Below are 13,332 nucleotides of genomic sequence, written 5' to 3' on the forward strand. Positions count from 1 at the left end.
GCGAGATCAAAACTAGGCGTAAGACAGCCCCCGTGACGCGACAGAGCCAACGGCGACGATATATATATAAGCAACGCCGTCCCATTGCATGGCAGTAAGCACGAATTTGGCCGCAACTGCCACTAGTACGCGTGGGAAAGGGGGGGGGGGGGGGGGGGGAAGCTCATGATCTAGATCCCTGATCACGCTCACTCTCAATCAGAATTTAACACTGTTTTTATGACCATTGGCGCTAGTGCAATTATATGGGAGAGACCTGATCAGGAGGAGCGGACTTGTGCTGGTGGTTGGTAATGCCGGCCACGTCGCCCTCCTCTGTACTGTAGTCACAAGTGAGCTGTCGCTGTTGCTAGATGTGGAGTGTTCCTGCTCTAAAAGTGATTGGGATTTTCTATCGCAAGATAAAAGATCAATTATCACCGGCCCGTTCACATCATACCCTAGAGTCCTCAACTTCCCCTCTCCGGAGTCGGAGAACAAGAAACGGGGTTTCATTTCGCATCTCTGGTGCACAGCATCAATATGCCCGTAACCCTTCATGCCGTCCCCCTTAATGATGAGCACCACAGCGCCGCCTCGGCAGCTGCTCCTCTCGCCACTTCTAGGGCTTGGCCGCCGACTGCCATCACATCATTATCAGAGCTGGCCGATCTGCAAAGCAATCGCGGCAGAGCATTCGCCTACCAGAACCCTAGCTGCGGCAGTAATTTGCAAACTGCCGGGGAGTGGCCTCCCCGTTTCTACCCTTGCAACTTTTGTAGACGAGAGTTTAGCTCTGCCCAGGCTCTCGGCGGCCACATGAACGTCCATCGTCGTGACCGAGCTCGACTCCGTCGACCTTCTCCTCCCAGCCCGGCCAATACAGAAGATCCCAACGCCGCTCCACATCATCTCCCTCCACTTGCTTCTCAACAGCTGGCTGGCGTGTCTGATTACTCTCAAAGCTCATCAATAAGCCTGATGTACCCTGTCTGTGGAGATTCCCTTTCCGGCAGCCTCCTCTTCCCCACAGTACCCTTCCTGGTTACCACTTCTCCCTTCGTGTCGAACACCTATTCAGCTGCACTAGTTTCCGATCACTCGCATAGCACATGCCCAAATGATTCCACCACTTCAAGCAGCTCGACGACATTCCTGCGGCCAGCTCCTCGGCCGCCAGCCCCATCACTCATTCCTTTAGAAGGGCAAACAAACGCAGCTGTAAAGTTCCCTCCATCATCTCATCTCGACGTGAAACGCAGTCGCCCATCGTCTGATCATTCATCAATACATCTCAGCACAAGAAAAAAGTCAAATACTCAGGCGTCCCTTGGCTTCCAACCTTATGGGTCCTTCAAGAACTTGGACGACTCGATGCATGCGCCTTCTCGATCCGATGTCGAAAAGTGTACAATTGGCTTGGACTTGGAACTACGATTGGGTCAAAGTTCCTGAACGGCGAAGCCAACCTCACAGATCTGAAAAGTCAGCGCCTCCTCTCACGAGTAAGCTGCATATATATATATGCTTTGCTCTTTCTATTTTGTAAAAGCTCTTTCAATATTTATTAATTCAATTGCTTTCTTTTACAAATTTTTGTTATCAGTTGACGTACCTTCAGAAATTAGAATTCTAGTAGCTGAATCTCTAAATTAAGGCAGATAACTGAACTACAACCAATGAAACAAGTTAAACAGGCACTGATCTTTAGTCTTTCAGTAACTAAACAAACCGTTTGAAGCTAACTAGAAATCCATGTTGAAAATATGTGGTACGATGAAATATAATCCCTGTCGCTAATAACAGAATATAGAAAAAGATGCACGTTGTAGATTAAGCTGTAGATAAGCTACTAAATGCAAGGCACATTTTAGATAAGGTAAAGGTTTATGATGGGTTATTAGAGCATAAAAAGCAAATATTCTTCTTGGGGAGACCGGAAGAACAAATGCATATGAAGCCCTTTAGTGATTTCGCAGGACTAGCAACAAAAAGATAGAATTTCGCAGATTACGTACTCTATTTATAGCGAAGGTTATGTGTGCCGGCAAAGGACAGAGAGACTAAACATGGGAGCTTTGAACATTCCGCATGTCGGGACCCTCAAAATCTGTCTATCTCTACACATTTACAATATAGCAAGTTTCTACACATTTATCTGATCATTCCATCAAAAATACCAGGAGCTAGGCAAGTACCCATTAGCTCGGTCATTGGGCAAATCTTTTTCCCTACTTAAGAACAAAATTAGGATCCTGTTGAGTGTTTTTGTCTGGAAACACTTTGTATAAAAGTGGCCGTAGCCTGCTTGGGTGCAATTTTTAAACGTAGGATGTTTTATAACAATCACAAAAGCTAAGCAACTTTGCTCAAGTTTATTCACTTGCTTGGAGAGAAATACTCCATCAATTATTGGCTAAGGAGCCTTCTGCCTCTATTGCACTCATCTTTGCATCCACGTTTTTGGGATTCTTTTTGTTGGACAAGGTTCGGAATACAAGAAATATGGGGTTATCTTGTTCTTTATCACTGGTTGGCCTTCCGTATAGTTGGCAGCTTAATATATCAATTGTATAGATGCTTTACCTGGCCTCTGTCACTTGTTTGTCAATATCCTTGATCTAGGCACTAAGTGTTGTATATACGATTGTAGTTTGATGAAATCTAATTTCTCTAATACATTTCAAAGAACAATCTGACCAACTCATAAGGATCAGTATGGAAATACACTTATACATAAGTATAACTGAGGTGATATGAATCCAAGAAACTTTTATATGCCAAAAGTACAAGTTCTGGTAACCCTACATGAGAAAAAAAATTCCATCTTGTAGTAAGTAACCTAGGTGACCACGTATGATGTGGGGAAACATTTTAAAGATCCTATTATATAGGGTAGAAGCATGATATAGGTCTCATTAATATATAGTGAGCTATTTTGTTTGTAGGGTAGAAGCAATTCTACAACAAACAAAGCCGTGTGAAGAGTTGTAAAAATTTTAAAGGATCTATAAATAAAAAAAACAATCACATAGCTATAGGCGTGGCTACCATGGTCAAAGCACATATTGGTGGTACCACTATTTTCCCTTTTTGGTGGTACCACTTGTGCAACTTTTGACAGTACAAGGAAAAACGACCATAGGCGCGTTTTGACAACGTGCTTTGCTATGCTAAAGCTTATGCAAGCTATGCCACTATGCAAGCCTTATGCAAACTATGCCGCTATGCAAGCCTTATGCAAGCTTTGCTAAAGTTTATGCATATTAAAGCATGCATGAGGCCTTATGCATAAAGCTTTAAGCATAAAGTTATGCATGAGGCCTTATGCATAAAGCATTATGCATAAGGCTTATGCATAAAGCATGCATGCGGCCTTATGCATAAAGCTATGCATGAGGCTTATGCATAAAGCATTATGCAAGCCACGCTAGCCTAAACTAAACCGTACCCCGGCACTATGCATTACGCATGCATGCATAGAGCTTAATCTATGCATAGATCTCTATGCATAGAGCTTAATCTATGCATAGATCTCTATGCATTATGAATGCATGCATAGAGCTTAATCTATGCATTAAGCTCTACGAATAGAGCTTAATGCATAGATTAAGCTCTATGATTAGAGCTCTATTCATAGATTAAGCTCTATGATTAGAGCTCTATTCATAGATTAAGCTTTATGCATAGAGGACCTACAAAACAAAACCCCTCTTTAGAGGAAAGAGAGGATAAAAAGATAGGAAAGCACTTACCTCTTTTTGGTGATGTTGAAAAAGAAGATTAGAAGACATACAAAACCAACAAAAGGGTGAGGAAAGGATTAGTAATGCATACATACAAAAGCCCTTAGAACCTAATGCATACATACAAAATCGAAAAGAGAGAAAAGCAGTTACCTCTTTTTGGTGAAGTTGAACGAGAGAATTATAAGACCTATAAAACAAAACAAAAAGTTAAGAAAAGAATTAGTAATACAAAACCCTAAAAGTGTGAATATGGATACACAAGGAGGCTTAAGCCTTATGTGCATAAGAAGGTTTAAGTATAAGCCTCTTATGCATAAGAAAGAGAGAGAGAGAGAGAGAGAGAGAGAGAGTGAAGAGAATACCAATAAAAAACCCTAATTCTAAACATACCATTCAAAAACCATGAATATATGAAGGGGAGAGACAAGTGGCATAGAGATTACCTTGTGAGGAATTGTCCTTGGGAGGAGACTTGAGAGGAGACTTTGTGAGGAGAGGACAAAGGGTGAGGTACAACCATCATGATGAGGAAGAGGTACAACACAGGGAGCAGAGGGGAGGGAAGTGAAAATAGTTGCGGCGTCGATGCGGGCGGGATTATTCAAAAAAAATTTAACAGCGCATCTATATGCATGTCTATAAACGCGTCTATATCAGTATGGACGCGCTTATAGATGCGCCTATAGACGTGAGTATAGATGCACATATAGTTGCATAAATAGCCACGTAAACCCCGTCAAATCGCAAATTCATCCATGGCCCCTCTCTCACTTCCATCTCTCTCTAGTTTGCGCGTCTATGTTCTCATTCTCTTGTAGTGTGAGGGAATTTCAAGTGCATTTGGTTTTTCAAATGTCAATAATAAGGACACATTTAAGTGTGTATGATGGTGTGACGAGGAGTCGGGACAGTTATGACTAGGAGTGGGGGTCTTCATGCATGCAGACTGGCAGCAGAAACGATTAGTGGCTCGCCCCATTTTGTGGCTTAGAGAAGCTGGAGAGGAAAACAAGATGAGAGCTCCCTCACATTCCTTCCTCTCCTCACATTCCTTCCTGCCACATTCCCTCTTCCAAGCGAAGCGCAGGTATCCTTATGGTTGGTTCTCACCACCTTCCTTCCCTCAACACACAACCCACAGTAGGATGAAGACGACTCCTCGAAAGTCTGTGGCCAAGACTAGAGAAGACGACATTGCAGATGGGAAGATTCCCCCTTGGAAGTCCGTGGGAGGATAACCAAGCGCATTTGCGAAAACAAAACCACTGCCTTTCCCGTCACACATAGCTTGCAGCAGCAGGATGACTCCTCGTAAGTCTGTGGCCAAGACTGGAGAAAACAAACTTCAGCTAGGAACACTCCCCCTCGAAAGTCTGTGGGCAAGAGAACCAAGTGCATCTCCATAAACAAAATCACCGCCTCTCACCGGCACAAAATCTTCCAACAAAGGTGAGCACCCTTTAAGCTTTTGGTTCGCTATGCCCTCTTGCTATATGGATTAAGATGTTCACTAAAGTGGCAGATTGCATTTGTCTTGCCAGCTCATGTTCGTGATCGTGCATACCCAAAGTTAACAAAGTTTTGTCATTCAGCGGAGGAGCTCCACGCACAGTACGGGCTTAGTCTTGAGGGCAAGTTGCCCAAGGATTTGATCAACGACCTACCTGAAGAACAGTGGTTGTCATTTTTTAGGACGACTCGCTACCAAAAGAAGATAAAGATATACGTTAACATGGTCATGTCAGAAGTACTTAATGAGTGCTGACTCCTCTACTAAAAGGTTTATTAAGCAGCCCGTTCTAATGGTGAGCTAATAGCAAAGTTTGCACGGGGCTTTGCCTATGAGAAATGTGTAACAGCTTTAACTAATCCAGCTAAGCACCGCATCGCGTGGGAAAAATTTGGTGAAAACGTCTTGGAGAATTTCAAAACGCAGAAAGGAGGGCTTCAACAAAAGCTAAACAAGTTTCTAGCGAACTACGGGCCATGCGGAGAACCGTCACTCTTGGATGGTGCAACATCTGTACATACAATATCGACAACAATGACAAGGCCCTACAATGGAACTGACAATCCCCTCTACATGGAGTTGGTAGAGGGGTTTGTTGAGATATCGAGCTCAACTAGTGATACGGTGGACATTGATGACCCACCTGGGTGATAGCTTCCGCATCTACACCACTGGCGTGGTTGGTGAGATTATGGGTGATATGTGGCCAATGGCATGATAGGCTATGTGACAGCCATTTTGGATTACTAGAGACTGGCATAGTTATAGCACCAGCTCATTTAGTCAGGTTCACATTATGGACCAACCCTTGTATGTTGTAGTAGTTGAGGACTAGCCCATATAGTGTGGACTCTTATCTTTATGTTATGTTGGTTGAGTAGAGAAGAAGAAGATAGAAGAAAATTCAGCTATCCATCTCTCTCTTATGTCTTGCTCTCTTTTGTGTGTGTGTGTTTTCTTGCTAGGGTTTGAAGCTCTCCCTCTCCCCCACATTCTCTTTATGGTATCAGATCCTGGTTCGTGTGAGAGCTAAGGAGGCAAGCAAGAGGCAAACACAAGAAAGGAAGGAAGCGGTACTACACGGTTAAGAGCACCATCATCTCTTTCCCCTTCTGGTTTAGGTACAACACCTCCTCAGTAGCTCTGAGAGCTACACATCTCCGATTGAGGAGCTGTCTTCGCGCGGGAGCAGAGCTACAAGGCAAGTATACTATATTAGTCATAAATTTTTCAGCCAGATTTGCATTTCGGGCACGCTACGGGCCCCGTTTTGTTATTGCAAGGTATTTTTGACACTTTTCTAGAAGTTCTAGTAGAGAACTGGTTCTGCTCAAAATCTGGTTATTATAGTGTAGCAGTGCATTTTGGAAGTACAGACAAGGTTTGCATATGTATTGTTGATACTGGGTGTATGTACATGTACTCTGGTCACATTTGGTGACACACAGGCTGTGCTGAAGTATAACTATTGCAGCAGTTATAGGAGATACTACTGTATTACAGGTTGCATACAGAAGTTGTCTATTTGCAGGTTATTTGATTACTGTAGGAAAATGTGTCTGACGAAATTAATCAGATTGTTAGTGAGAAGCTGGATAAGAATAACTTCCATGCCTGGAAGTTTAGAATGACCAATTTCCTAATGGGTAAAGGATTTTGGGATTATGTAGAAGGAGACAATGAGGAGCCTCCAGAGTTATCTAAGGAGAATTCCACTCCTGCAGATATAAAGGCATTCAAGGATTGAAATCAGTGTGCAAGAAAAGTCAAGTACTGGCTTTCATAATTAGTGTCACAAACACTATGATAGGACACACACAAGATGCAAACACACTCTAGCAGTTGCATGGCAGAATCTGGTTCAGATGTTCCAGACTAACACAAAGGCAAGGAAGTTGCAGTTAAAGTAAGAGTTGCATACTGTGGAAAAGAAAAGCATGTCCATCAATGAATATGCCTTAAAGATCAAGGGCATTGTTGAATCCCTTGGTTCTATCAATGTATCAGTGGAGGATGATGATTTGGTGAGTGTCTGTCTGAATGGGTTTGGCAAAGAGTACAAGCCATTCAAGACCTCCGTTTGCAGTTAGGGAGAATATTCCCAACTTTTGGGACTTGATATCTATGCTGATTACGAAGAAAAGGCTTTAGGCAAGGATTCTTCTTCACAAAGCAAGAACACATCGGAACAGGCCTTCTACTCTAATTTAGGTAGAGGCAGAGGTAGAGGTAGAGGAGGCCAAGGTGGTGGCCGACAAGGAAATCAGAATTCCGGACAACGACAGTCCAATGATTCATAGCAGTAATCATACACAGGTGGAAGAGGTCAGTCTAGAGGTAGGGGGAGCCAAAGAGGCCGAGGTGGTTGGCAAAGAAATAAAAATGCAAATAGCATAGAGTGCTATTACTATGGCAAACCAGGACACATGGCAAAGGACTGCTACAAAAAGCAGAATGACATTAAAAGTGGGAAGTTGCAGCAAGGCAACTATGCATCATCTAGCAAACATGGAGGTGATGATAGAAGTGAGCAGCTGTTTGTGATGCAACACATGCTTAGTTCCATGACAGGGGATGTGTCAGGATCTCAAGATATATTGTATGTGGATTCTGGCACCTCTAACCACACGACCAGTCATGCTGAGTGGTTTAGAGATATGAAGAAAATGGAAAAACCAGGTTATGTAGAAATAGGTGATGATACTGTGCATGTTGGTAAAGTGCCATTGTCTATGCAGGATGGCAAAATGAAGTACTTGGCTGATGTACTTCATGTTTCGAATATTACAAAGAACCTGGTTTCTGTTGGACAGATGGTTGAGCAAGGTCTACAAGTGAGGTTTAATCCTCAAGGATGTTTTGTGGAAGACTTCAAAAATAAGTGTCGCTTGGTTGCAAAGGGTAACAGAAATGGCAGGATGTTTACTTTGGATGTGAACATGCATGAGAAAAAGGTAGCCATGTTTGCGCATGGAACATGTGGCATTGTTGCAGATATTGACACATGCCACAAGCGCATGGGTCATGTGAATGTATAGTGATGACTGAAGAGTATGCAGGCCCAAAATATTGTTGCAAGTTTGCCAAAGTTTAAGGTAGACAATATGCATAAGGTATGTGAAACATGCACCAACTTGGTAAGCAGGCCAAACATGCTTTCCCACATGAAAAGCATGTCAGTGCAAGGCCATTGGATGTTATACATTCAGATGTATGGGGACCTACCAAGACTGCAACATTTATAGGTTGCAGGTACTATGCTACATTTATTGATGACCACACTAGAAAAGTGTGGGTTTATTTCATGGAGAAAAGTGAGGTGTTTGCTCACTTTTAGAGATTTAAATCCTTAGTCGAGAAGGAAAAAGGCATGCAAATAAAATGCCTAAGATCAGATGGTGGGGGAGAATATTTCTCCAATGAGTTCAGTGATTTCCTGAGAAAGAAAGGAATCAAGAGGCAGTTTACGTGTAGGTACACTCTGCCAACAAAATGGTGTTGCAGAAAGGAAAAACTGGCACATTGCAGAAGTGACACGTGCCTTGATGGCTGAAAAGAATAGGCCACATTACTTTTGGGCAGAAGCAGTAGCAACTACTGTGTACATTATGAACAAGACACCCACTAAGCTGTTCATGGTATGACTCCTGATGAGAACAGAAGTTTACATGCATAAGGCCAGATGTGTCTCACCTGAAAGTGTTTGGGTGTATTGCATATGTACATGTTCCTAATGAAGTTAGAACAAAGTTGGATCCAAAGGCAGAGAAATGCATCCTCATTGGTTATGCTATGGAGCAAAAAGTTTATAGATGCTATAACCCTACCACTCGTGAGATGCGAGTAAGCAGAGATGTGTTCGATGAGATGAGTAGCTGGTATGCACTAGGAGTGAAGGCAATAGAAGATGTAGATGCAAGAAGTGCTGATGTTGCACCACATGTAAAGCAGAAATCACAAGTGTTGAGTGGACCTGGGGAGTCCTCGAGCAGTGGATCCAATGTTAGCCCATGGTCAGGCAGGTTGAGAAATGATGCAGGTACACATGTATCATGGAAAGGGAAGGAAAAGGTAGATCAACCTTTTGTGCTTGATCCGTCAGTAGGTCACTCATATGTGGACGGTGACTCTAGTGGCTCTGAGAAGAGCCTTCATGAGGAACTTGGCATTCCATCTGTGGTTATTCCTAGTGTAAGGAGAACCAGGGCTGTTTTGAGGACACCTGGCAGTGATCCAAGTGTATGCAGGTCTACAAGGGTTAGATAGCATATTGACAGGTTGAGATATGATGGATATACAGCCCATCATTATGCTTACATGGTAAAGTAATACAAGAGGTTGAGCCCACTTACTTTGAGCAGGCAATTGGAAATAAGAAATGGGAAGATGCCATGGATGAGGAGATGGCAGCATTGGATGCAAATGCAACATGGGAAGATGCCATGGATGAGGAGATGGCAGCATTGGATGCAAATGCAACATGGGAGTTAGTGCCTTTGTCTAAGGAAAAGAAGGCAATTGGATGTAAGTGGGTGTATAAAGTCAAGCACAATGCTGATGGTTCAATGAGTAGGTACAAGGCAAGACTGGTTGCCAAGGGCTATGCATAGACTTATGGCATAGACTATGCAGAGACATTTAGCCCAGTTGCAAGAATGGCAACCGTGAGAGCTGTCATTGCTATGGTTGCAGCGAAGGATTGGTCTTTACATCAAATGGATGTAAAGAATGCTTTCTTGCATGGTGATTTGCAAGAATAAGTGTAGATGATGCAGCCACCAAGATATGAGAGTGATGCACATCCAGATTTTGTGTGCAGGTTATGCAAAGCCTTGTATGGCTTGAAGCAAGCACCCAGAGCATGGTCAAACAAGATCAAGGAGTATCTTATTACCACTGGATTTCAGATATCCAATGTAAATTTTTCACTATATGTGAAAAAGACAGATAGAGGGATCATGCTATTAGTCATCTATGTGGATGACTTGATTATCACACTGGTGATAGTGATGCAGACATACATGATGTTAGGATGCTTTTGAAGCAGAAGTTTGAGATGAAGGATTTGGATGAGCTGCAGTATTTCTTGGGCATAGAGGTGGTGAGATCACCTCATGGCATTTTTCTATTGCAGAGGCAGTATGGCTTGGACATGTTGTCCAAGTATGGTATGACAGGCTGTGAGCCTATTTCAGTGCCATTGGAGCAAAACACAGCTTTCCACAGATACATACATGTGAGCTTTTGGAGGACCCCACTGCATACAGGCACATAGTGGGTAGTTTGATCGACATGACCATTACAAGGCCAGGACTTGAGCTATGCTGTTGGACTTGTGAGTCAGTTTATGCAGGCCCCTAGGAAGACACTTGGATGTGGCTAGATGGATCCTCACGTACATAAAGTCCACAGTTGATGGTGGCTAGATGGATCCTCAGGTACATAAAGTCCACAGTTGGAGGTGGCTAGATGGATCCTCAGGTACATAAAGTCCATAGTTGATTATGGACTTTTCTATGAGGCTGGTATAGAGATACAGTTGCATGGGTACACAGATGCTTATTGGGTTGGTAGTATTGTAGTAGACAGGAGATCTAACAGTGGTTTATGTTCTCGTTTGGGAGTGCTGCTGTGAGTTGGAGCAGTAAGAAGCAGCCAACAGTTGCCTTGTCGAGTATAGAGGCAGAGTACAGGGGTGTTGCTATGGCAACTTGGGAGGTAGCTTGGTTTTAGAAGCTACTTGGTGACATGGGAGATCTCGTGGATAGGGCAGTTGTCATATATTGTGACAACATGAGCAGCATACAGTTGGCTAGTAACCTAGTATATCATGCTAGAACGAAGCACATTGAGGTCGATAATCACTTTGTGAGAGAGAAGGTTCTAGCAAGAGATGTAGATCTGGTATATGTTAGCATAGAGGATCAGGTGGCTGACATCTTCATGAAGACATTGGGCATAGAGAAGCTCCAGAGGTTTAAGAGCTTACTTAGAGTGCAGTGTGTGGAGTTGAGCTCAAGGGGGAGTGCTGAGATATCGAGCTCAACTAGTGATACAACGAGCATCTTCATGAAGGCATTGGGCATAGAGAAGCTCCACAGGTTTAGGAGCTTACTTGGAGTGCAGTGTGTGGAGTTGAGCTCGAGGGGGAGTGTTGAGATATTGAGCTCAACTAGTGATACAACGGACATTGATGACCCGCCTGGGTGATAGCTTCTGCATCTACACCACTGGCATGGTTGGTGAGATTATGGGTGATATGCGGCCAGTGGGATGAGAGGCTGTGTGATAGCCATTTTGAATTACTAGAGACTGGCATAGTTATAGCGCCAACTTATTTAGTCGGGTTCACATCATGGACCGACCCTTGTATGTTCCAGTAGTTGAGTACTAACCCATATGTTATGTTGGTTGAGTAGAGAAAAAGAAGATAGAAGAAAATTCAGCTATCCATCTCTCTTGTGTCTTGCTAGAGCTCTTGTGCGTGTGTGTTTTCTTGCTAGGGTTTGAAGCTCTCCCTCTCCCCCACATTCTCTTTAGGGTTGGAAAAAAAGTCAATGCCAAGGCAGATGCAGAGAAAGAAAATCTTGCTTAAGTCAAAGGTGAACTACAAAAGAAGAGGGACATGTGGTTGCACACTGAAGGATTGTTTTCTGCATTCAGTGGACTACACAATGAGCTTGAGCAACTGAGCGCACAATTGGTAGAAATGAAGGGAATGGCAGACCCCGATGAAGCAAAGGTGCTGAAGATGGAGGCAGAAATAAGTGTGGTTTGCAGATTGCTTTCCAGAGTTGGTGTGAATGAAGATGTGGTGCAGCTAAAGAAGGATGTGTAGTCATTGCAGACAAGCACTGAAGATGTTGTCAAGTTCCTGAAATGCTTTTTAGAGCTTCACAAGCACTTTTCAGAGTGCTTGGTGGTTTCCCAGGCCTAATGTTTATATTGCAAGCACTTTAAAGTAGTGAAGTTCTTTAAAGTAGTGAATTAATTCAAAGTACTTTAAAGTAGTTCAAATTACTTCACCACTTTAAAATTACTTTAAAGTACTTCACTACTTTAAAGTGGTAAAGTCCTCTAAAGTACTTTGAAGTACATGAAGTTGTAAAGTCCTATAAAGTATTTTCTATTACTCTCAAGTACTTTCTCGTACTTTAAAGTCCTTCAAGTCATTTTTGGTATGGCGAGCACTTTCAAAAGTGCTTTTTGGGACTCCAAGTGCTTTTTGGTACTAGCAAGTACTTTCAAAAGTTCTCTCCAGTACTTTTTGAGCACTATAAAAGCACTACTGTGAAGAGCTTTTGAGTACTTTTCAAGTACTCCAAGTGCTCCAACGTTTATAGCTGCATACTGTCATTAAAAAAAACGTGGACAAAATGGGAGAGATTTGGAGACGTGTCCTCACAAATCTCTCCCATTTTGTCTCTGTTTTTTTTTTAAATCACATTATTTTAATACTAGTTAATGACATTTGGAACACTTAAACACTTAAAATATAAAAAATAATTACAATAAGCAAAAAAATATCATGGATTATATTACAAATTTCAAATTATAGAGTTCATTACACCTAAATGCTAAAGTACATTTTGTTGAGCTTGTTGCACTAAATCGACAAGCTCAGCACGAGCTATTATTTCTTGTGTGGAAGAGGTAAGACAATTCTGACTCCACTCTATGACTGCTTCGGAAAGCTTCTCTTGGGATTTGTTGATTTTGTCTTGAGTGCAGCCATGCTTTTGTACACCATGAACAAGATTTGCAACATACTACTTTGTGCAAAGAGCAGTATTATATGGATCTTCATCGTTTTGTTACATGAGCAACAATAACATGTTATTGTTTATCTTCATTAATGTTTCAGGTCTAGCCATTAAAAATAAACCCGCATAAATGCATTACATTGAGTAAGCATTGATGTATGCATAGAGCTTATGAACATTAGAGCATTACTACATATGGCTTATGTATTAAGCTTTAAGCATATGGCTTATGCATTAAGCGTAATCCCCTTATGCCCACACGCCCTTATGGCGTACACATAAAACTTTATGCAAGCTCTATGCATAAAGCTTCATACATAGAGCTCTTTGC

The 13,332-nt window shown here is 42.4% G+C and overlaps 1 protein-coding gene across 1 annotated transcript; it reads left to right on the forward strand.

The window, feature by feature from the left end:
* The first annotated feature begins 291 nt into the window (after positions 1-291).
* On the forward strand, positions 292-6,625 carry LOC147641473 (uncharacterized). The gene is made up of 2 exons (XM_086810710.1): positions 292-1,484; positions 6,204-6,625. Exon 1 carries the CDS (start codon positions 523-525, stop codon positions 1,432-1,434), a length of 912 nt encoding a protein of 303 aa, XP_086666836.1. The 5' UTR covers positions 292-522; the 3' UTR covers positions 1,435-1,484; positions 6,204-6,625.
* Positions 6,626-13,332: the final 6,707 nt, after the last annotated feature.

The sequence above is a fragment of the Cibotium barometz genome, chromosome 2 (genome assembly GCF_041138505.1).
Source record: "Cibotium barometz isolate CiBa-2024 chromosome 2, ASM4113850v1, whole genome shotgun sequence".
Classification (NCBI taxonomy): Eukaryota; Viridiplantae; Streptophyta; class Polypodiopsida; order Cyatheales; family Cibotiaceae; genus Cibotium; species Cibotium barometz.